At 38.2% G+C, this 26,043-nt stretch overlaps 1 protein-coding gene across 7 annotated transcripts in view; it reads right to left on the bottom strand.

Annotated features, from left to right (window-relative positions):
* Positions 1–26,043, bottom strand: part of NSMCE2 (NSE2 (MMS21) homolog, SMC5-SMC6 complex SUMO ligase) — a 229,827-nt gene that overhangs the window by 82,858 nt on the left and 120,926 nt on the right. For 2 of the 7 annotated variants that reach the window (XM_079137662.1, XM_079137659.1), the window contains exon 5: positions 16,622–16,705. The exons of 3 other annotated variants lie outside the window; for them this stretch is intronic. In XM_079137662.1, coding sequence (XP_078993788.1) covers positions 16,622–16,705 — 84 coding nt within the window. The remainder of the gene's footprint in view (positions 1–16,621; positions 16,706–26,043) is intronic. 2 more of the 7 variants (XM_079137663.1, XM_079137660.1) reach the window with 1 other exon arrangement.

Genomic DNA, 26,043 nt, shown 5'->3' with positions numbered 1-26,043 from the left:
AAAGAGCCTGGCTCAGAACTGGCACATGGTAAGCTCTATGCTATTTATCACTGTTATCCAGTGTCTAGAACAATATTTGGCAAATGAATGAATGAGTGGCAAGACTCAGGGACAGCATGACTCATACACTTTAGCTGTATAGACGGGAGCTTTCACAAAATTTTATGAAGTTGATTTCACCAATGTTTGTCAAAGTTTCTAAACTGCTTTTTCACTTCCTTATCTGACTAGCTTTAAACCAAAGTAGATGTTTTCCCCTGACCTATTTTCAAAGCTAAACTTTAAAATCCCTTGATTATGAAATCTGAAAGATTAAATATTTGTTCTGTAAAAATGCATGATGATTCAGGACAAGAAAAAATTCAAGTGTAAGTATAATGATTAAATTTCCAGAATTCAAGATACTAATAAAAGAATCATAATAAGAAGTCTGCTGAATCTCCAATGAGAGAATTCAGTTGCCAATATTTGGAAAGTTATTTAAGTCATAAACCCAATTATTTGAGAATAGTAACACAGAGCATAGAAGCCAAATTGAAAAAACAAAAAGTTCAGATGCTTCGATAGAGGGTAAAGGCTTTATGATAATGGACTAAATTTGAACACCTAACTGCAGTTTCCTGACAGAAAACAAGCACTTTAGTATTTCCAACCTTCTGAGTGTGACCACCTTTCCATTCTCCTCCTAGATTAACAAAGCTAGGGTTTAGCCTGCAGAAAAGTGCTCTGAACAACACCCAGCACAATAGAGATTATCAATAAATGCTACACAATGAACTTTGGACAATTATGCAAAGAAGTCACAGAAAACTATTCTGTAATGACACTGGAGTATCTTGGGGGAACTCAGAGCTGATTTCTCTCCCTTTCTTCACTGAAATGTGAATACTGAGGTTTCTTTGTCAGAGCCATTGAACATTTTTCTCTTAGGCTTCATTCAACACACTCATTCAACAGTATAATGCTGTGTCTTAAAATATCTCCGCTGTAGGAAATATTTAGAATTAAAGAATTAAAATTATGATAGGAAAGGAAGAGACTCACTAGATCCAAACTCTGATTTCATAGAGGAATTTCAGGCCCAGAGAGGGAAAGTGAATTACCCCTGTTCAATACCCAGTAACTGTAACTGAGGAAGCCTACAGGACTAGAATCCAGATCTAGTGGGAAAGCAAACACCATCCACAAAAGTAGAGAGCTGTATTTAGCCAAATTTAGCTTCAATGGATCAAAGTAGCCTGTCCTACATTGTAACCAACCATTAGCTAAAGTGCTTTCTTGGTGGAGAGTTGCTACTCTGATGACTTCATCCTTAATTTTATCTTCTTGGGTTCTATTCTAAAGAACACATTGGGCTAATGCCACTGACTTAGCCTAAGGAATTAAGACTCTCCCAGGTAAAGTCACATTCAGGGCCCCTCCCTTCTACTACATTCTGACTCATCACAGAGATATCTCCTCCCAGGTTTCTTGATCTGAAACTCAAGTCCAAGAGTAAACTAGTAGGATGCATTCCAGTTCTGCTTTCACACTGACTTTGGAACCTTTCTATAACATTTTAAAATTTTAAGTGCGATACTTCTTGAGCATCTTTTGTGGCCAATGTTATAAAATATCTTTAAAAATTAGATAATATTCCAGTTTACTTAAAAATAATATTCTAGTTTATTTAAAAACTGGAATAATATCTAGTTTCTAAAGATTGGTGCTGTGTTAACTTTATTATCTTACTGAATCTTCTTAACAACCATCACCACAAAATGGGATAATTATCTTCTCATGTCAAAAGTAAGTAAACCAAATTTTTTTTTAATTTAAAAAGTAAGTAAAACAAGGCTAAGTTAGCTCTCATATTATTTTTCCTAGTTTATAGTGAAGGATCCTGAGGCTTGAAGAAGTTTGTCCAGAGTGTCTAACATAGCTACTTATCGAGTTGCCAGGAAGTGGCAGTGCTTTCCAGGACTGAAACCCACATCTAGCTAATTCCAAGGTCCACTATGGTGGACACTGTGAGGAACCACCCACACGAGGCCTCTGGGAGTGCTGCTGGCAGAAATCCCTCTGCTCTCAGTCCTCTGTGTGGCCACCATGCAAGAGCATCTACCAGCTGATTGGCAGGGCACAGAGGACTAGCATCACTTCCTGTATGCAGACCAGCTCTTAAGGGTCTTCTGTCTTCAGAATTCCCCTAAAGTCATGTCATCATAGCTCACCTTCTCCCTGTGCCCAATCCTGCTTCTTTCCCTTTCCTTTCCTTCCACAGAGTCCAGGAACACTCCCTGGTAAACGTCTACATGCTAACCTCTACCTTAGAGTTGGGTTCCCAGAAAACCCCACCAGTGATACCTGCATTCTTTCTGCTCTGCCAGAGCGTGGCCTCAGGAGCTTCATCTTGACAGAAGACGCCAGATTACATGAGCTCAGTCTCACTTCCAACTCCAAAACTGCAGTGTGGCATTAAGAAACTGGAGTCAGATATGATTCCTATTTGCATTCTGTTCATTCACTAGCTCCATGAACTTAACCCCAGACTCATGCATTCTGATCTGCAAATGGGATAACATAACCTACCCTATCTTTCTCTCTGAATTATTGAAAGCATCAATTTATAAACTACAAAGCCCATATAAACACAAGCTATTATTTTTATGATGATTACTACTATAAATTTGTAGGAGCTGTAATAACATGAGGCCAGCAATGAAGTCCTACTGTTCCACAATTACAGGGGAGACCCAAACAACTACACCAGTGCAAACCCATCAGCAGCCCAGAAGGAGCCCGTCGCTCATGGAGCTTTACAAAGCTACCAGGGACCTCTGAACCATTGTATTAACCGCAATTCTTATAATAAAGAAACTTCAGGTAATCTCTTCCAACCTAGTGTTTCCTACATGAGACCTTTCTTCCTTACCCTCATCCTCTTACTCCTCTGCATGAGCTCACCTGTGGCTTTTCTCATTCTTGACTCCTCTCTAGATCATTTCCATTTTGTTTTCTAGAGCCCTTACTCATTATTTAAAAACAAAAACAGGTCACCTTCCAGTTTTGCACAGAATGCCCATCTTCTCACCTTAAATAAAACTTGGTTCTTGCCCAGGTTCTGCTTCCTTCTCTGTGGGGGCTATCCATCCCGTCCTCCACACTTAGGTCAATTGGGCCAGGAAAGGGGGAGAAATGGATTGAAGGTTGGGGTATCCCTTGAATACAAGCACCTACTAATGCTGATGTCATGAGTACCCCATGGTGAGCACCAACAGCAACCAGGCCTCCTGGGTTCCTATCAATGCTTCTTTGCCTATTGTGAGTGGACCTTGTTTCCACTTCCTTAAAGGCTATACTAAAACTTGTCATTCTCTTCAATACAGCTATTGATCCTTGCTTTACTTCTTTCTCTCAGTGGACAAGTCTGCCTCTTATTTCATAGGAAAAAAATCAAATGCACGCCGTGATCTTCAATTTCCTCCCTGCTCACAAAATTTATCTACATCTGTATCTACTCTTACTGTATCCCTCTAAACTCAGAGGACAGCTCTTGACCCTCTGCCCTTCTCTTTCCAGTTAGATATTACTTCATGGGTCAAACTTCATTCTTCTGTTTTTAGCTCTTCTGCTTAAATGGCATGAGCTCTTTGGGTCAGAAAAGTATTTACCCATTTTCCATCTCCCAGAACAGCCACCAAGCTGCTCTTTTGTTGCTTGGCTCTTACACTGTGTCTATTTTCCTGCTTCCTATTCACGTATCTATTGACATCTGGCTTTGCACAGCCTGGCTAGCAGCATAAAAATGCCCTCTAATCTGTCCTCATTTGACACAGGAGATCCCACCTTCTCGAAGCGCTCGCCTGAGATAGACAGCTGCTCTTTGGTGTTCCTCCAGCTTCTCTGATCAGCATTCCACCTCTCTTAGGGTTCATTTCTCTTTAGTCATTTTTTAAATGTCAGGGTGCTCCTGGAGTTTCATTCTCTGCCTCTTCTTTTCATTGAACATTCTTCCCTGGGTGAGCTTGTCCACTAATATTTTCAACTACCACCTTTGTGACCCTGACTGCCAAACCTGTATTTGTAGTCTAATTTCCTTTTAATTTCTGACTTATGTTTCCAATTGCCTCACTAACTACATAAAGCACAGGCTGCTCAAAGCTAGCATGCATGTCAATGCTGAACTCGCTGGCTTTGTCACCCAATCACACTCCTCCTCAGATTCTCTGAAGGTGTGGCCACCTTTGATGGCCATCTAATTACTCTTCCAGCTTCTAGTCTTAATACCTTTGAATCCAACTTCCTCACTGTCAATGAGGATCTGCCTAAAACAAGCCTGATTAGATTGGTCTTGTACTATAAATAATATAACAATAAAAATACCAAACTGTCTGTATATAGCATGCCTTCTCATGGCATGTGAGGCCTCCATGGAGCAACTTTTGCCAATCTCTCTGGCTACATCATCAGTACTTCCTTCCCCAGCTTCCTGCTCCAGCAGGAAATGCTCATGGCTCCTCGTGCACACCACGTTGCATCCTGCCTTTCTACTTCTGCCTACACAGTTGTCCCCTCTGCCCAGAACATTCCTCCCAACACACCTGATTAACCTTTAGTCATTTAAAACTCAGCTGGGTTGTCACCTCATTGAGGAAGTCTTCTTTGATAACAACAAAAAAAAGAATCAGGTGTCTCTCAGTGTTCACGTGATATCCAGTCCATAGCACTGTCCCTGTGATTCTACGTGCTTCTAGACTGTTTATGTGTCTACCTCCCAATTCCTGCAAACAAATCACTCCTAAACTCCATGACTCAATGCAGTCATCAATTATTTGACTCATGAATATGCAATCTGGACAGGGCATGGAGGGACTGATCTGCTCCTGTTCCCCATGGCATCAGCTAGAGCACTCATTCTGAGATGGCTCATTCACACTCTGACCAGCTGGTACTCACTGCAGGTTCCTCTCGGCAGGATGTTTCCCCAGGGCAGCTTAGGCTTCCTGGCTGTTGGGTCCCAGAGGACAGGAAGTGGAAGCTGCTAGTTCTTAAGGCCTGGGCCCACAGACTGATACAGCATGTCACTTTTGTGCTACTGGCAGGCCAGAGGACAGAACCCAGATTCAAGGGGAGGAGGCAGAGCCTCACCTTTTTTTTTTTTTTTTTTTAATTAAATATTTTTTTAGTTGTAGATAGACACAATACCCTTATTTAATTTATTTATTTTTATGTGGTGCTGAGGATCGAACCCAGTGCCTCACTCATGCTAGGCAAGCACTCTACCACTGAGCCACAATCCCAGCCCAGAACCTCACCTTTTGATGAGACCACCGTCAAAGAATTTGGGGGCCATGTTTTCAAACCACCACAATCCTCTATAAGATTGTGAGCTCTTCTGGGATCAGCTGACAGCATGGCCTACTGAATGAACAGATTCATTCCTGAACCAAATTGTGTTCAAAGAACTTCACAGTCTCAGTCATTTGAATGAAGGAGGTTGATTCCAGACAGCTCAATTAGTGAGAGGATTTAAGGCTCAAAGGAAATTAGGCTTAAAGTCTCAAGGTATTTTAGAAATGGAATTTATGAGCTAATCAAATTATAGTCCTTTGTGTTACCAAGAGAAACTGAGATGCATGAACCAAAGAATACAGCAAAGATTGTGGGGGTCAGTTACATAAAAAATGGCAGTGATTCAGAATTTGCTACACATGGGGAAGTTACATGTCCTTACTTCCTCAATTTATTTCTTTTAGCAAGTCAGAGCTAATTAAACCATAGAATCTGAATGAGCATTGTTAATTTTCCCTCTTGACTACTGACTTGTGCAAACTGTGTCCCATTTACAGCTATCACTGTAATTTAATTATTTGATGACGTACCCTATGTCTTCATGAAGTGTCTTGTGGCACAGTAATGACTCAAATTTTATGCACTGACATGCATCCAGCCATTAAATAGATATGAAAAGATGCATAAGATGTTTTTAGACATCTTCAAAAGCAGCAGACTGAAACACAGATGTGAACAATAGGGGTATTAGAATTTGAATTATTAAATGTAATTACTGAAGTCAAAGGAAGTCAAATAATTTGATATTATTTGAAAATCACTCATCCTATTGTAGGCTTTATGAGGAGCTTCTCAACCACAAGATAACCTCACAGAAGGTACAATGGCTTTGAATTTAAAAAAAAAAAAAAAAAAAAAAAGTGGGAACTGTCAATTAACCAAGTACATGGTAGCATTTTACCAAGACAAAGTAAAATCCATTTTCCCCAAAGGAAAGAATTTGCTTTTCTTAGAACTCCTCTTGGACAGTGGACATGGGATAATAATTATCTTGTGAATCAGACTGTCTATATGACTTCATCTTACCCTTTCTGGAGGAAAGGCACAAAACTAATTTAGCAATTCTATAATAAAGATAAGTCACATGAGAGGTTGGTGTTGTAAGACAGAAAGTGGGATCTTTATAACTTTATCTGCACTCCCTACCCAGTGTTTATGCAGTTGCTGCTTCTCATCTAGTACATCTGAGCAACTACAAAATTCCCTGGAAGAGATCAGAGTTAAAGTAGAAAGTAAAACAAAACAAAACAAAACAAAACAAAACAAAACAAAACCCCTCGTAATCTGTGAGAGATACTGCAGGAATTTCCCAAACACCCATCCACAAAGATTGCATCTTTTTTGCTCACAGCTAAAAGAAAGGCTGCCTTTCGGGGTTAAATGTTATCGATCGGTACTTTGGTAAGGATCTAGCATAAGCCATGCTTTGGGTCCAGCACAACGAAGTTCAGAATCTGTGTATACCTACTAATTTAAATCCTCCTACAATTAACACAGTTCAACATCCTTCAAAAAAGGCAACATGAAGTTGGCTAAGTGTACAAAAGTTCTCTACAGTATTTTATATATAAGCTAGATTTACTTGAAGAGAAATGGCAGGAAATGGGAGGAGAAAGAGTTCCTTCCTATCTGAAATACCAGTATAGAAAGTAATAATAATAGCTAGCACTGAGAGCTTACCATTTCCTAGGTACAGTGCTAAGCAATTTACATGCACTACCTCATTTAATCCTTATAGCATCCTAAAACATGGGCTTTATTAATCTGTGTTCTACAGGTAAAAAAAAAAAATCTAAGTTAAAGAGATCCAACCTAGAAACACAACTGGTAGGGGAGCAGGCTTTGAATGGCCCTGGCTTTGCTCTATAATTTGAATTTTTAACTCTTCAACTGCCCACTCAGCATGTAACTATTCATTTAATCTATTCCATGCACTGCTTAAATAAACTATAAAAGTTAAATATGTATTTTCATTATAAAATAATTTAGGAACGGATAAGCATGATTGGTTCTAAGCTATCAATTACTAGATTCAAACATTCTTTCAGTTCTAAGATGCCTGTTGTTTCATGCATTACTAAGAAAAACAGTGCTGCCACTTATGACCTCCTTGATAAACACCAATTTTAGATGTTCAAATATGAGAAAATTCATATCGTTAACCTGCTGGAATACCATGCATGTAATTTTGCCTGTCTGCTCCCAGTTCTACTTTGTACCGTCGTTTCTGAGTCTCATATGTTAGCTTCTTAAAAGCAGGTGCACCCAGAATTAGATCTGCCCTCAGTGCTGAGGACTCCTGCCCCTGAGTACTCTCTCTGCTCTATGTGCAAGGCTTCAGCCATCTCCGGATGGCATCCCTCAGGACATTGTCAGCTGACTCTTTCTGTAGACTCAAGACCATCTTTGATGGTTTACCTCCAAATTGATAACATTAAAATCTCTTAAATTCAGCATGTTAAAAAGCCTAACTCTAGTCCTTTCCCCTTTAGGGCTCCATTGATCTTTGGTGCAACATAGTACAGTGTAAGTGCTGAGAAAAGACTTGAGATGATAGGACTAAATTACAATTCAGCTCTGAAACTTGGCCTCCTGTTGGACCTTGGGCCACTGTTTTAACTTTGCTTAAAAAGTCTTAGTATTTTTTTTTTTTTTTAAATCTAAAAGTGGGGTTAATAAAGATAGTCTGAAGATGGTGGTAAAGATTAAATCAGGTATCTATGATAGTAATTATGTTGTCTGAAGCATACTAAGCATTCAATTAATGGTTGCCATTTTTGTGCTATCATTAGTTAACGAGAAGCTCTTCTACCCAAGAACTTAAGTTGGAAATTCAGAAATATCATTACATTCTATCTCTCATTACATTCTATCTGAGTAGATAATTCCTTATCTACTCAGTCACCAAATTCTGATGCTATTTAAGAAATACTATGTCTTACGTAGTACACAAACTAACTTTCCTGTCTTTTGCATTAATGTATTAGGAGCTAAACATACAAAAGTCAATCCCATTTAAAATCACAGTGACCCATGATATAATTTTCCATTGTTTCAAGTAATACCCTCTTCCCCATATATCTCAGGAATATGTTTTCTTTTTGAAAAGATTTACACAGTCCTTTAGTTCATTTCTGGGCATTTTGTGTTATTGAGAATTAAATTTCCACTCGCTGGTTTATTCTGCCTCTCCCACCCTGCTTCCTGCCTCCGCATTTCACTTTCTAACATGGCACTATCAACATCTGTCTACTCTGTCCTGTAGCTGATCATTTTACTCCCTTATTATGAAAACAATGTTTCACTGTAGAAACTTTGAACATTTATATATAAATAATATTTCAAATCACATGTAATCCTGCCATAATAGATGCATATATTGTTATATTATTTCCCATATGGTGCATCATAGATTAAAATCTATTTTATAAAGATGAGCCTGTATTGTACATGCTGTTTTATTGTCACCTAGTAAACATTTAGAATGTATAGGCTAATATTTATGCTATAATTAACATTGTAATCAACTATCAACATAAACTTCACTATTTGAACACCAGGGTTCATACTGATATAAAAATATAAAAACTAGGGTCCGGGGGTGTAGCTCAGTAGGAGAGCGCTTGCCTGGCATGTGCAAGGTACCTGCCTTATATCTCTAGCATTGCAAAACAAATAAGTGAAATATAAAAGCTAAGCAATGTTTGGAAGATACATGACAAAATAAATGAAAACTAAGAGAAATTAGTTATAATAATATGAAAACAAACCTGACTTCATAAGAAAAGCAAAAAAAGTAAAAGTAAGTTTTTAAATTGATAAATATTTACTTACAATAAAGAAATAATAACCTCTTTATGCTGTGAACATTTCAGCAGCTACTTAATAGGGATACATTAACCTTATTAGACTGTAACAGCATCTTGGACTTTTTTGAATTAATTAAAGTAGAACAAAGGCAGCTAGAAAAATCTAAGAAGGCGGAGAAGGGCATGATGGTTTTTTTAAAAAATGAATTCTGAGCATCTTTTTATTTCCGTACCCAAACCATACATATAAAATAGTTGTTTCTCAGTTTGTTTGTTTGTTTTTGTTTATTTATTTTGTGGCTGGGGATTGAACCCAGTAGTGTGCCACCACTGTGCTACATCCTCAGCCTTTTTATTTTTTATTTTGAGACAGGGCCTCACTAATAACTTGGACTCCTCCTACCTCAGCATCTGGAGTTGCCAGGATTATAGGTGTGCACCACTGTGACTGGGTAGTATTTCCCGACACTACCGTGCCACCTTAAAGAAACCTAAAAATTTCAGGCCTAACTTCAATGTTTGAAACTTTAAACTTTAAAAACATCCCAGTCTTAAAATATCAAATTAATGTCAGAATGTAGAAAACTTTTTTTTTTTCTTTTCTGCTTAGAAACTTTGATCATGTGATACCAACTCAAGCAAGTAGCCTCACTCAGACTCTCGGTCTCCAACAGTGGTGTGGGAGGAGAACTCATTGTGGGTCAGCAGATCACACTGCTTTGCTTTCATAGCAGAGAATGGAGGAAATCAGCCTTGCAAATGAAAGCTTATGACAGGAACAGGTGGCATTCAAAATCCCTTCATTTGTTTTGGAGTAAACACGGAAATGTTTTGCTCAAAAATTCTTCAAAATGATTTTCTGGAAGTTATTTTGTCAACTCAATGAAACTTGAGTTCCCAGGAAGATCTGCTGGCAAAGGCTGCAGGTAGGTAAAACGGAAGGAAAGAAGGATTTTCACTGGGAAGTTGGAAGTCATCACCCAAGCTTATTCTTCAGTTAAATTTCTCCCCTCCCTGATCATCTCAGAAGCCAGTTCTTTGAGAACTCTAAGAGACGTGGTTGGCATAGCACAATGTCAGGAAAGTCGACTCTGGCACCAGACTGTGTCTGAATCCTAGTTCTGCCAATTATTTGCTGTATCCATTCTTCCCTGTAAGATACTATCCGCACCTACCCCTGGGATTGTTTTGCAGGAACACATGTAAAGCAGAGAATATCTGGAAGCACCCAAATAATGTTAGTGAGAGTGAGTCTTATTAATACAATTGGGCTTCAGCTTAAAAACTTAAAACAAGTAATGATGTTGGGTTTTATCCCTTTTCGTTTCAGTTCTTCATATAAAAAACCTTCAAATAAATCCTGCAAACATGTTAAGCTCTGCCAAATTATTGCAGGTGCTTTTGTCCTTGTTGTCTCAGAAAAAGGGCAACATTATCTATTTGTTCATAAATCTTTCCAAGCACATACTCTTTGGACATGATTGAAAAGGCCTAAAGAAACATAGGGTAACATGAAATATCCACAGATTCTCTTCCTAGTTTGCTTTGAATTTTTTTAACATTAAAATCTTCAATTCCTCTGGAAAATAGCTACATTTAAAAAGTAAATATTTTTATTAAAACATTTAACAAATGACTCCAAGAATTTTTATTGAATTCATCTACTTTTCCTCAATGATTTGGAAATCTGCCGTACACAGCATCTTATGTGCTCAGTACAACGGTACTTAGGTTTCATAGAGAAAAGGACCATCACTTTGACTCCCTGATGGTTCACCAGCATCCTGAGGAACAATGCTTGGCCCACAGCAATGAATGACTGAAAATGGTCTTCTTATAGCTCTCTTAAAGTGATTACTAAGGATTGTCTAGTGATCAAGAGGAATACTATGTTAGCAAGACAAATCTTGATCATGTTTGAGATTCTTTCAATATGATGCTTGATTTTATTTGCTAATATTTGATTAAGATTTCCTGTAAGTAGTTTTAAGAGAACAATGTATTCTTGACTTCTAAGAAAATGAAAAAAAAAAAAAAATACAGAATTTGGTTGTAATACAGTGATGTGACTATAGCTAATAATTCTGTATTAAATATTTGAAATCCGGTATACTTTTGCCTAAAATTCTATAGTAAGAGTAGCACTACAATTTTTCCCATTTGCTGTTGTCTGAGATATACTTTCTTTTTTGTTTTTGGCCCCAGAGATTGAACCCAGGGGTGCTTAACCACTGAATTATACCTCCAATCTTTTTTATTTTGAGACAGGGTCTCACCAACTGCTTAGGACTTTGCTAAGTTGCTGAGGCTGGCTTTGAAGTTGGGGTTCTCCTGCCTCAGCCTCCCAAGCCTCTGGGATTACAGGTGTGTGCCACCACATCCAGCTGAGATATAGTTTCAATCTTACCATTATTATTTATTTTAAAACATGTGCCTCTAGATCATATTGTGGTCATAATAAAAAACAATTTGAATTCTATATTTTAACAGCACTTTTTTTTTTTTTTTTTTTTTTAACAGAACATGGTAGAGACTCTGTGGTCATGAATCTACTTGGTTTTAATTTTAAATCATATTCTGGATTTTATACTTCCAAATGATTTCTCTTTCCCCCCCACTTGGCAATATTGATTGAAAGTTTTCTCCTCCCTCTCTTAGACACACTGAATAAGTAATCCCCCAACATATTGAGAAGTTTTTTCCCTTGTCTCTTTAGCCAACAAAGGTGAGTACCTTGAGAAGTTCATCCTATTTTTTACTCTGCTACCACTGAGTTTTAAACTTTCTTTATCCTTTTTATTGATGCCAAAAACCAAAAAGTATTTTTGGAGTCTACTTGCACTCTTCATCTTGCCTGCCCAATTGTTGAGAAACACTTTGTAACTACAGATCCCTATTACTGGACTGCTGTATTATTCTTTTTTGAGGAATAATTGGTCATTAGCATTACCGCTTACAACAATGGTAACAACTGCTATTCACAGTTAATTCTGTGCCATTTAAAAAAATACTTTTTTGTTCTGATTAATTACTTGGTTGGCTCCAATATGCCTTTGCATAAATGTATTTTTTCCAGGAGAAATACACATAATTGGGATCTTTCAAGGTCAACGATGATCTTTTTGCTGCACTTTCAAGAAAAGATACCTCAGCTGACTGCAAAATATGAGCACCAACTCTTTCCCCTCTAATGTTTCCTGCGATACTCTGCTATTTTTAGTCTGTAGTACTATGAGGTAACTAGATACAAAGTCATTCTTTTTCCTTTCAGATAAGTCATTTCCTCCCTCTCTCTACCCTATCCCATTGCTACACAGACGGATGCTTATGATTTCTTTGTCTTTGAAATAGAACAATTTTGTTAGAACACATTTGAGTGATTCTTTCATCATTATTCTCTTTTTATTTAATAACAGATTTACTGAGCTATGATTTACATATAAAATGTTCAAAAATTTTTCCTGGGTACCCATAAGCCCTCTGATATGAAGTGTCATGATTTCCTGTTGCATACTTGTTTACTTGTTTTCATTCTGAATAGTGTTACTGTTGTTAAACTTTGCTTCTCATGTGCTCAGTTCTTGTGCTCAATTTTTCATTTAGAAAATTGTAATACGTGGAGTTCTGGGTTGACCTCTAATACAATCTCTGATTCATTCCCTGTTTTGCTGAACTTCCCACCCCCTCACCCAAACCAGTAACATTTGTTCACTTAGATTCTACACATAACCAATATTGAGAATTGAGAGCGTTCTGCCAAAATTTTGTGGGCTCTTATCATTTAGGGTCAGGCAAAAGGAAAATTAAAAAATGTGAGCACAGTTTGAATATTGCCCTCTGGTCTACTACTGTGACCCACAGCCAGCCAGCAGTGTCCCTTCTGCAGCTGGTCTGATCTTACCAAGAGGCAACCATATAAGAAGCTCTGAGCCATTGCAATGGGTATGTGTGGAGCTGTGAGTGGGGGAATCTCTTCTCTAGCACTTGGGTAACTGCCAGAGGCACCAGAAGTTTCAAAACATGCTCCCCCTTCTATTCACAATTGTTCACTCAGGTGCAAGATGAGAGGGCATCAGTGAGCACTGGTCACTAACCATCCACTTAGCATGGGATGCGCTTCATGATGACAGGTTCTTACTGGAACCAAGTTCTGGGAAGCTCGAATTTGCACGAGACCATTTCCTAGGTGTAAGCATTGATAAGGACTTTTTCCTATTAAAGTCATTTAAAATTTTTGGAGGAGATACAATTGGGGCTGGGTGGTGGAGGTAGGGGTGAGTGCGTGAAGTTTACCAAGTAAGCTCAGCTCATCATCTTGACCCACAAGCCTGTCCCATGCTGTGCACTGCAGCAGCCAACCATGGCTGCCCTACTGCGTTCTTCCCTTTCGCTTCACTAGCTCCATCTCAGAACAACTTTACATTCCTTAACTATCCTGTTTCCCCAATGGTTCCTCTTCTCTCTTCACAAGTTTGCCAGGTCTGACCCTCATGCCCTTCTACCCTCTCATTCTGTGTACACTCTCTGGGTGACCTCATCCACTTCCTGGCTTCAACTGTCCTCTGCATCAGTGATTCTCAAACTCCTCTCCAGAAATTGCCCAGATAGGAATACATTCTCATCAGAAACCTCTCTCTTTAGACAGTGATTCCCAACCACAGGGACACTCTGAAATCTCAAAGGGGCATTTATGATTTGAAGAACCATTTCTTGTGCCTGAGGATCTTTGGTCTGGGGTATCTGTTGTGTCATCCAGAATTCACATGCCAACACCATCCACTGAGCTATACACTCTAGGAGGTTGAAAATCACTGCCACTGGATCTGAGGCTGGAGAGTGTCTCTCTTGTTCACCGCCACATACTACAGAATGCCTAACATAGCAGCCCAACAGATATTTGTTAAAGGAATTAAGTGAGCCAATCACTAAATTCTATGGTTTCCAATTCAAATCTTTTCAACTCATCCACAATATCAGTACTTTGGTTAAAACTACTGTTTGCCTGGCTTGCTATCACAGTCTCCTGTCCGTCAATCCTGCTTCCTCCCACCTGTTCCCCATGCTATGATCAGAGTTATCTTTTTCAGGTACAAATCAATTCCTAACACACCTCAACCTAAGGCCCTTTAAAATCATATCCTAATTTCTGAACATAACATGCAAATCTGTAACTCTCTTGGCTTTGTACACAGCATTTCTTTAACTTGGGAAGGCAACTCAGGTATCACTAAAAAGAGGAATTAAACATTTATTTGACATTTTCCCCCAAAGTATCCTGTACTTCCCCTACTACTGAAATCTACACTGAAATTATAATTGCCTGTTTCCTCAAATACACTGAAAATCTTTCATGTGTGCGGGGGGGAACAGTGTCCTTTTTCATTGTATCTCAGTATCCTGCACAGCTCCTGGCATAGAGCAGGCATTCAAGGTGAATGACTATTTTCAGATATCACCAGTGACCATGGAGGAGAACTTGTATTCCATCGTGGAACAGGGACCTGAATCCCACTGGGGTCCATAAATAGGCAGCAGCAGTCCATGGACACCATGAAATCGTACCTAGTATTTTATGTGCAGATGCATATTTTGAGGATCATTTTCAGAATGTCAAGGATCAAATATATTAAATTAAAAAAAATTATAAGCATAATTAGTTACAAAGGGACAGTTCCAAGTGTATCACAAACTGACTAAAATAAAATGTAACACCTACAGACACTTAAACAGGGATTTGTTTAATGATTTCAAGCCTCTGTGGTAAAATTTTTACCAAAAAGGTACAAGTTATCTGAGGATACTGGAGAACAAGAAAAAGGACCTTAGAAAGGCAACTCAGAAAGTGACCTTTGCCTATTTTGCCACCGTGCAAGGTCCTTGTGTAGTCGGTGTATACAGGGCTGACTTTAAGGGAAGGATGTGGATCTAAAGATAGCATAATTCTGAAATTGTCCTGCAGCTTGCCCTCAAGCTGCCCAACTTCAGAAGGGTCCTGTCCCACAGTCTAAAATCCCTGTTTAGGCCTGTCTACACCATGACCTTCAACAGAAGGAAAGAGACAATGAAAAAGGCAGTGCAGGAAGGGGCAGTAGGATCACAGTGGGTCAGACACTTATCACCTCCCGGTGACACTTTCTCCAGCTCACCCTACTCCTCTGTCTTTATTTATGATACAGTTTAAGTACTGTCCTAATTGTAGGAATTTGGACAACACAGCACACACCTTGCTAAAATGCGGAAGTGTAAATTCTAAAAAATACAGGAGTTTTGAGAGTTCAAGGTCCTATAAATAGTGAGCATACTAATCCTTTCCCCATTAATTAACAATTATTGAAGTAAGGGACTATGATTTTTTTCTTTTTTTAAAAGCCTTTCTCCTATTAGCACATAATACAGTATGGTGTCCCGTTTGCTTTAAAAAAAAATGCTCAGTTTGCATCACAAGAAACTGTTACTAATCCACTAAGATAGGACAAGTACTCTTGAGATTTTCTCTCAGAAGGGGCTTATTTGAGAGTCTGGATGTCACCCAGCCTAATGTCCATCATAGCAGAGTCTCCTGTGCAGCTACTGATCTTACACCAAGGTGTCTGGCTGTGCAGTACACCTTACTGGCTGTGAGATGATGAAAACAGGACCCTCTTCCTCATTAGCATCAATTACATCCAAAGCCATAGGATTGGGAATTTGGTCAAAGGGCCTAGAAAATTCATGAACTGGTTAATCAGCATCTAAATAATCAGTAAAGGTCTAAATTATTTGCAGAGCAATTCAGCCCCATAGCATTAAACATCAGTACACAAGAATAGCTCTGTAGCAACACACAGGATAGCAGCCTACTGAATTTATCATATGCACTAGTAAGCTCACGGGGTCTTATCTTGCCGCACGACTCTAATTGCATAAATGAAGGAAATTGTTATTGTTTAAAAAAAAAGTGTTTTTAAGAACCTAGTGTGTAAAAATAATTTTTTCAATATTCTATATTTACTTATCCTATCTAAATTTTTTATGAAGTCTTAATCTACTGTTAAAAACATCATGTATGTATATACACAAATATGTGCTGTGTAAAGTCCTGAGAAATTTATGGTGAAATTTAGTGACTGTTTAATAAGATGGAGTTGTGGGGCAGCAGAACAACAGGAAAGAAAGGGGGGGAAATGGTGTTTAAACCCCAAACTAGTAGAGAACTTATTACACACAATATCCAATTTAAAAAAATCTGAGATTCACTAAGACTTGTAATGGGTTTTGTCCTTTTGTCTACACTGAAAGCCTTTCTGGCAAGAAACAACTGTTAAGGATTTATTGAAATCTGGTTTAAGTTCCATGATAGATAAGGCTGAGCATGTTACACAGAACCTGTGCTGTATTTTCTTCTATAATATGCATGGGACTTGAAGCTCTTTCAAATGCTATTGGGACTGTTTGAGGAAAGAGAGACAGATAAGAATGGAAGAAAAAAATTCTATAACCTCGTTCATTGCCTGCTCTACTTGCATCCTTATCCTTAATCTGGTCGAACTCATAGTGTCTTCCATCTTCTTTAGGTTTCACTGCTGCAAGAGAGACCCAGGTTAGGAAGTGACTTGAGTATAATGCCAGGATCAATGTTGCAATGGGATGAGAGCCAGAAGAGGCTGTGAAGACAGGACTGGCAATGAGTCTTGGAGGTCCTCATAATGTGGCATCTACAACACATGTTCCATTTACTAAGCAGGGTGGAATTTGCAAAAACCAAACAAATAATACTCACCTAGAAGAAAGGGGTCTATTTAGTACTCTCTATGTGAAATGTACACTTATTAAGTTCTTAACAAGTTCTTCTGGGAAGAATCGTTCTGGTGAATTGTGGAATGGACAGGAAGCATGGTGCGTGACAATGGGGATAGGCATCACCTGGGAAGTCCAGAGTCCATACCAACAGATGCCTACGAGATAGTGTTTACCTTGATGAGCTTTGCAGACTCTAATACTCACTGACTGGACCCAGGAATGCAGACTCTCACTAACAAAACTCACAAAGACACTGATGTATTTAAAAAAAAAAAAAAAAAAAAAAAAGATGACTTTATTAATTCACAGCACACAACAGAAAAATCAGGCACATCTGTGTCAGCCTGACAGTGGAATACCTCTTTGGGAAAGCAAAGGATATGAGGAAAGCTGGGGAAGCTGGGTGCACACAGAGGCAGAGCTACTGCATTAGGTATAAAGAACTCCAGAGCAATGTGGTGAGAGCCTCGGCAGCTCTCTAGAACAGGGCTGTCTGTTTGCCAGGACCCCTGGATGTTGGCCTTGATCTGGCAGGTGGTGCTGGTCTGATAGTGCTTTGTGTGACACCATACAATTTATACTAGAAAAGCTTTTGTTTTTCTTTGCACACAGAGAAAACCCTCTTTGGATGAAGACTCTGTGTGTATGTGTGTTTAAGATGTCAACACCCTCAATTAAGTTACAGTCAAATCTTACTGCAAAAGGTGTGTGTGTGTGTGTGTGTGTGTGTGTGTGTGTGTGTGTGTGTGTGTGTGTGTGTGTATGTGTTCTGTGGTACTGGGGATTGAACGATTGAACCCAGGGCTTCACACATGCTAGGCAAGTACTCCACTACTGAGGTACATCCTCAGCTCTTTCTTAAAATTTTATTTTGAGACAGGGTCTCACTAGGTTATCCAGGCTGGACTTGAACTTGCAATCCTCCTGTCTCAGCCTCCAAGGTAGCTGGGATTACAGGTGTGTGCCACCACACCCAGTTTCAAGATGTCTTTCTATTTTTTAAGATCACATAGTCTCTCTTTGCTTTAATCTATTAGGTATTCACTTCTCAGCTTAATGATTTTCAAAGGATATTTTCATCTCCCTGTTTTCTGGGATCAAGGACACCACACAGTAGAGTTCCACATTGGCCTACAGTTCCACAAAGTGTTGGTTAAATTCAAATCAACCTATATTTACTGTGCCAACTTTATGCCCACTGCTGTGCCAGTACAAAATAATATTCTAAAGTGTAACAAGAGCCTCTAAGAAAATGTTTTATCTTCTGGTTGCCTACAGCCTTTTGTTCTCTGTAAGGTACTCTTATTCATTTTTCACTGGTATTACAGACCCTCTACCATGTACCAGGATACACTAGAACAAAAACATTAATACTGTACTGTTTCTTTAAAGAGTCTATGGTCCAGCAAAGAAAGGATACATTTAGCAAACAAACAAATGGTGGAGGGAGTACTTCATTATCTAGGGGCAGAGAAAGAAGTCATATCTTTTTAAAAATCTGATTAAAAAAATTAAGAATAATGATAATTTAAAATTTTAACTGAAGGGATATAAAGGAAAAAGTGTAAGCTCCTTCCTTTTCCTTCCACACCACTTTATATCTCTGAAGAATGAAGTTCACTTACTAATGGAGTCAAGTTTGATACATCCATATTTTTTTCCATGTATATGAAACACATTTATATATGAATATAAATGTAACTTTTAATATTTATTATATAAATGTGCAATATTTTATATTATATATCCCTACTTATATAATATATATGCACCATTTATATAATATACATGGAATATGCATGGAATCATGCTGGGTGTATATTTTTGGAAACTTCTTTTACATTTAATTATTTGTTGTGATCTATAAATATGTATAAAAAAGTCCCCAAAATACAGATGCTTAGTTCAGAAAACAATTCTTTTGTATCACTACCATCAGGTCATTAAATAGAAAATTAAGGAACTCCCTGTCTCCCAGCCCCAAATCATTGCACTGACTTTTATGGTAATCATTTCCTAGCTTTCTTTGTAGTTAAACTATTATGAGGAAGAAAAAGTTCACAGTTACCAGGATGGGCAAAAGCAGTTGGGTTATAAAAGCCTCTTTGGATGCTTACTTTCCTTTAGATTTCAGCCTTTAATTCTATATCTTTTTATGCATTCTTTAAGTTATTTTCCAAAATGAAATGAATGTTCATGCATTTATACTTCTAAAATTCCAAACTATCTTTGTACTAATATAAGGGGGTTGCCCTCGTACACCCAAGTGGGGAGGGCTGCAGGCTGGGAGTGGGAGAGAGATGGAGGAGATGAAATAGCCGTGCTGCCCTGTGGATATTTTCTTCTGTATTCAACAGTTTCAATTATTTTCAGCAACAAGATTATTCAAATCACTTCACTGCCACATTTCCAGAAAATATCTGTATCACTTCTCAATTTCTTCCTTGCTTTAGAGTTGTAGGAATAAATTTTTTTGGGGGTGCTGGGGATCGAACCCAGGGCCTTGTGCTTACAAGGCAAGCACTCTACCGACTGAGCTATCTCCCCAGCCCCAGAGTTATAGGAATAAATGAGAATTCTTATATTTACTAAATTGTAACTCCGTAAGGATTATAAGAAACAAACATCTTTGATTTTCCACAGTATGAATAGTGAATTACAAAACAGGCACAGAGTAAAGGATAAAGGAAGGAATGGAAAAGAGAATAAATAGGGAATTACTCTCTTGGTTAAAGAGTTTCCATTTTCTTTTTTGAAGACGGAGGATGAATATGCATAAAACAATTTAAAGTGGGACAGTCTGGGTCAATAAAGATACAGTTTAAGTACAATAACATATTCACATTGACTTCTGATGTATTATCAACTGAAAAAAGAAAGTTGTAGAATGGCATGTATATATAAACAGATCGACATATTCATCTCTCCATCTATCTCTGTGCCTTCCATGTATGTAAATGGGAATGTGCACGAGTATACATGCCTATGCATATTTTTGTTTATGCACAAAGGAATAATTGTAAGACATGTAACAGTGGTTACCTAGATGGACAGGGACTCGGAGGCCCGGGGAGTTTTCTTTTCACTTTCAAATATCCTACATAATATTTTTACAATAAATATATGTCATATATATTATTTTTAACATTAGGAAGAAACAAATTAACATACATTCATGGGAAATATATACAATAAAGTAAATCAGAAGAAAAATAGATGGGAAGACAAATTATTGGGAAAGGCTTCTGGGAAAGGAAAGACTGGTGGCAGGTCCTGCATGACTAGAGTTGAAATGAGGGGACAGTTGGGGGTTGGGGACTGGGCTGGGGGGATAAGAGCTGTATTTTGAGTAGAAATTGGAGAAAGAATGAAATCAGTACTTGCAGAAGACCACAAGGAAGAACACCTGGCTCAAGCCAAGTCCAGTTCACATGGAAGAAAGATGATTAAATGGATGTGATAGTGTCATATCATAAAATGTGGAATCCCATCAATATTAAGAGTTTAATTACTGGTTTAATGGGAAATAGAAGTCATGCAGGTCATTTTGCAAGGAAGTAATATGAGATAATATGAACCTTATGGAGTAGTTTGTGTAGGACGAGATATAACATGTAAAAATCCCTGGTAACTTTTCAGTAATTACAGGCTTTGTTAAGTGAGTTATATTAAAAGGTATATTTTGGGGAGATTACCTTGATAATCTTGTACCACAAGGGGAAGAAAGACTCAGAGCAAGGAGATCCCTCAACTGTATGACACATGTGAAAGAACTTGCCCGGTTTTCACAATCTGAAAAATGCAGACGCTGTCCGATCTCACAGGATGGTTCGTAATTCTAGCTACTCAGGGGGCTGAGGCAGGAAGATCACAAGTTCAAGGCCAATCTGGGCAACTCAGCAAGGACTTGTCTCAAAATAAAATTAAAAGGGTTGGAGATATAGCTCAGTGTTTGCCTAGCATGTGTGAGGCCCTGGGTTCAATCCCCAGTACTGCACAGTGGCGGGGTGGGTGGGAGGGTTCAGGAGAACCACAAAAAAACAATTACAAAACTAAGCAAATAAAGAACTGATACCCTCGTTGCAAGAGTAGAAAAGATGAAGTCAAGGGATTTTTCTAAATAAATGATCAATAAGCCTCTACTTATTACATGTAGGGAATGAAAGAAGAAAAGGCAAAGACTTCTAGGTTTCCAGTAGGGAAACTGGTGGAAAGGTGGCATCTCTGGAGTCATGACTGTCTTATCACCTCTGTTAGTCCTGACACATAACTTTCCCCACTTGGGTGACGGGCAATTTACTTGTTTTAGTACAAAGATGGCTTGAGATTTTAAAAATATAAGGGCATTTACACTGATTTTGTTTTGGGGAAAATGTCAAGAATACTTAAACATCTTATAATTCAGCATGCAAAATTACTACCTATTTAATTATTGTAATGGGCAAAACTTTGCAATCATTTGTTGATGTGTTGAAAAGTAAAAAAACTCCACATGACTTGAAGGAAGAAAAAGGCTACATAAATAAAAAACAATTGACATAATTAAACATCTTTAGTGTTTAATTTTTCGAATTTTTTGATGTTTGTGCCATATGAGAGCCAGAATTATAAAATTATGAAAACGAAAAAAAAAAAAAAAAAACCCAATAAAAATGAATCCCCTAAGTGGTTCTGATTTCCCGTGCTTTTAAAATTCTTTGCTTGTAAGTAGATTCCGACTTGTAAGTTACACTCTACAACCCCGGGATGGAATCTTAAGGCACAGCTTATTCTAATATTATGGAATTCCAAGAGGTCAAAAGGTCTGCAGGCGATCACATGACAGAACACAAAAACGGAGAAAGCTTCGAGGGGACCTACTACATGCAGACCCTTACTTTCCCAAAAGGTCATATCCCAGTAGATGACAGGGCTGGGGATTGCGAAACTAAGCCTCCAGAACTGGTTACAGCTCTGGAATGTGACTATTCTTTTGCAATGAAGTTGGTCACCATCACATGAAAATCTTGAGAAATAAAATCTCATTTACCTGCTAGTTCCTGTCGGAGAATAACTCATTCACACAACAGATCTTTTTTCTAAAACTACTAAGTTATCCCCTCTAATACTTATGGCCAGGTTTTTTAAAAAGAACATTAAGACTGCTTCTACCTACAGTTCTTGAAAGGGGTGGCAGGTGTAGGGAAAGAAGGAAAGAATTCTCTTTGTTTTAACGATAATATGAGAAAGAGAAGGTCAGAGAGAATGTAGATGAAACCGAACTGGCCACGAGCGGCTGATGGCTGCAGCTAGGGGTGAGCACACACAAATCCACACTCCACCTTGCCTACTCTGAAATCATCCATAATATTAATATAATATTTCAAGGTTATCTAACTCCACACCTAAAAAGGAATATCATAGTACTAGGAAGTACCTGAAATAAATGTATCATCTTTAAAACACTTGTGATTTTGAGAGTCCCTGAGGTTTATTTATGCAACAATAACAAAAATCATGCCAGACAATAATCCTGATGATGTGCAACACACACAGAGCACTGCACAGAGCAGGTTCCTGTCCCTGATCTCAGCTAACTCTCACAGCACCTATACAATGGTAACATTCAAATCTGAAAAAGAAAGATGGTTCAGAGGAATTAAGTGATTTTTATTTCATTCATTCCACATTTACTGAACACCTACTCTGTGACAGGAGATCTGTCCTAGGAGTTAGAAAAAAAGAAACGTGGTTCCACCTACCAAGAGGCACAGAGTGCAGTAGAGGGAACTGATTTATGATGTGACAAAACAATGATCTGATGTGACCTGTGCTATAATAAAGTACTTTTCAAAATTTCTTTTATAGTGACCCGCTGTAAGAAATACCATTTACATTATACCCCAGTATATACAAATAAAAGTTTAAGTGAAAGAAAAGTTTTGTGAAACAACACTCTCCCAGTGTATGACGCACTGGTCTCTGCTAATATGCTGATATGAACTTCTTTATCCACAGTAGGTAGTTACCTGCAGAGTGTGAAAGCACTGTGATGAGCATGGGCAGAGTCCCAAAGTGACACACAAGAAAACTGACTCTATTCCAAGTTTGCACAAAAGACTTCTTAAAGGGACTGGTCTCTGACAGCTTATCAACTTTAAAGTGGCAAAACTAGAATAAAGATGTTCAGATGCTTTTATCACTTTGCTCTTGTAATATACTGTTCTGTTTTACACTGGTCAAATCTACAGCAGCAACAGACTGTGAACCCACTAGCAAGCCACAAAAATAAGTCACTGTCCTGAAAGAATGTCAGCAGTCATTCACATTTACTGAGTCTTCATTATGTGGCACAGTACTTCCTGTAGATTAGATCATCCTGTGACTACCTATAAAACAACTATAAACATATTTTCTTAATACACTGTATAATTAATGCCTTGATCCTGACATGATAAAGTTTATTCTATGGTTAATAGATCTAAGTATTTGTCCTCTCAAAGATTTTTATAAAATAAAGCCTTAAAAAAAAGCAAAAGACTAGGATAAAACATATTAAATATAAAATCAGATACTGTAATTTTTAATCACCAATTTATATTGTGATTTTATTCAATGTCTTAATCTTCTATTTTGAAGTCTCAAAGTTTTGCTGTTGATCCAGGACAGCTCATCTACACATACATAGAAAGGCGCCAGTTAACCCTGATCCCTCCACTTGAACAAGTATCTTGTGATGCTGCCCCCTGCTGTCCAAGAAAAACGGAGCAAGATCCTGGAGACCATCCTCTTGAATTTGTTTTGCATCTTCATCCCACAGGAATGCTTTCCAGTTTTAGGTACTTGTTTTGCAAACCTATTTTGCACCAACAATTTATTTGTGAACTTGACCTAGACTGGCAACTTCTTTGTGCCTTTTATCCATTCACTATAGAAAAAGGTGCTTTCCCACATCAGCATTTAGCAGTGTATAATAGGACTACTATTTACTGAATATTCAGTAAAGATCCATTGAGGAGATTGATACTGATAATGAACAGAAAATAGACCAAAGAAAGCAAGCTAGTAGGATTTCACAAGATAGAGAACTACACTTACTTCTCACTCCCAACTTCCTCAAGGGGAAACATGCTTTGAATATCAATAATAAAAAAATTTGGTTGGTATAAAAAATAGTATATCCTTAATTAAAATCAAACTAAACTGAACCAAACCAAAAATACCAATCAGGATGTGTGCCTTTAATTATATAACTGAAGTGCCTTATAAAATTACAAGGATTCTAATGTATAGGTATTAACTCAGTAATGAAGGGTTGGCCAGCAAAAAAGGAGAACCATATTTTTGAGAAAGTTATTGAAAACCATAAGCCATTAGTAAAGACTTTCTGATGTTTGGATGAAGCTCTTCACTTGGAAGACACACTTAGGCTTGATAATTCTGAAAGTTCTGGAGAAGTATGAACAGGTCAATGAAGTACATTCTACAAGGTCTTCAAGAGAGCTTCTGGCTGGAGCATTTTGTTTTGTTTTGTGTAGTGTTGGGGACTGAACTCAGAGCTTTGTGCACCCCAGGCAAGTGTTCCATCACTGAGTTATCTATATCCTGGGCCAGATCTATTTTAGAATGTTAAGAATAACATTAAAAATCTATAAATATTTGGTTGAGAATCAAATGATAAAACACTCAAACAATTAAACATAGGTTGCTAAAAATAACAAAGAGGCTCCTGACTTTTTAATTCATAATATCCTTATGAGAAAGTAAAACTGGGGAAGAAAACTACTCGGCTCTACTGAGAATAAAGTTGAACTTCATCTAGGACATTAGCCTGGGGTCATTTTATTTCTTAACATCCTTAATACTACCTCCAAATTTGTATAAAGTATTTTCAATGTATGGATTTCTTTAGGCATCTTAAAATTCAGTATGTCCCAAACCAAACTCTCCTTCTCTTTCTACACTATCCTCCTGCTATCCACCCCATTTCATTGTTTTTAATTGATTCTAGGGCTCTAAAATGGCATGCACATGAAAATTCACTGGAAAGGAAGCTAAAATATTAAAACTCTTGTACTGGATACATGCTTCAAAAATCCTCTTAAAGGTTTGCAATATTAAAAAGGCTGAGACTACCAATGCACAGCTTCCCACGCTCACGCTACCTGTGTGCCCTGGTCGGCTGAGCACTTAGATTCCCTGAGTCTCTTTCATCTCTCCTCTCCCTTCCACTTCCACTTCCGCTGTGTAGTTCAGGTTCTCCATGTCTTGCTTGCATTTCTGTGGCAATCTATCTTGTCTTGCTTCCTGCAACATCTTTTCCCAACTCATTCTTCACTCTGCCGCTAGAGGCATCTTCACTAGTCAAATAACAGCATTTGTTAAAAAACAAACAGAAATATGTACAAAATAGTCTAAACACCTAGACAGTTTTCTGGGTTTTCTAGAATCTTATCTCAACCTGGAGGAGTGGAAAGCAAGCAAGGACTTCAGGCTTTGGGTTGTGTCTGGGGGAACTGTTTGGGCTTCCTGAGCTTCTATTCCACCTGTAAGTGGGATATGGACAGCTCAAGAGACTGTATGAGAAGTGAACAAACTAAGATACGTACCAGGGAGCTGAGCACAGAGGTGGCACATGCTCCACGACCTGTTCCAGGCTCACCTGCTTCGGCTGCCCCCAGCCTTGCTCCTTTACACTACACTCGCCCCCGTGATCCACGACATTATACACCAGCCTCTCTAGAACATTTGCTTTCCTCAAACATAACACACACTCTCAGTTCCCTTGGGCTCTGATTACACTACCCCTCAAATGCACTTGCTGCCTTCTCCAGTGAAACTACCCAGGTCCAGCTCAAATGTCAACCCTTCCAGGAAGCCTTTCCTTCATTCTGTGATCAGAATTCATCACATTCCCTTTGTGTTTGCCCAGCACGCTGTGTGCAGCTTTACTTGAGTGCTTCTGGGTTATATTTTTACTTATTTACACAGATGTTACCTGCACTAAACTATAAGTTCCTCCAAGGCAGAAGGCTTGCTTTTCTTCTTTTTATTCTCAGCAATTAACACCTTGTACTGAAAGGGATTTAAGAAATGTCTGCTGATTGAATAAATAAGTGTATCTAAATGCTTTCAAAAGGAA

This window comes from Sciurus vulgaris (genome assembly GCF_902686455.1).
Source record: "Sciurus vulgaris genome assembly, chromosome: 1".
NCBI lineage: Eukaryota > Metazoa > Chordata > Mammalia > Rodentia > Sciuridae > Sciurus > Sciurus vulgaris.
Note: the sequence above shows the minus strand (reverse complement) of the source record. Positions and strands in the feature narration are given on the sequence as shown.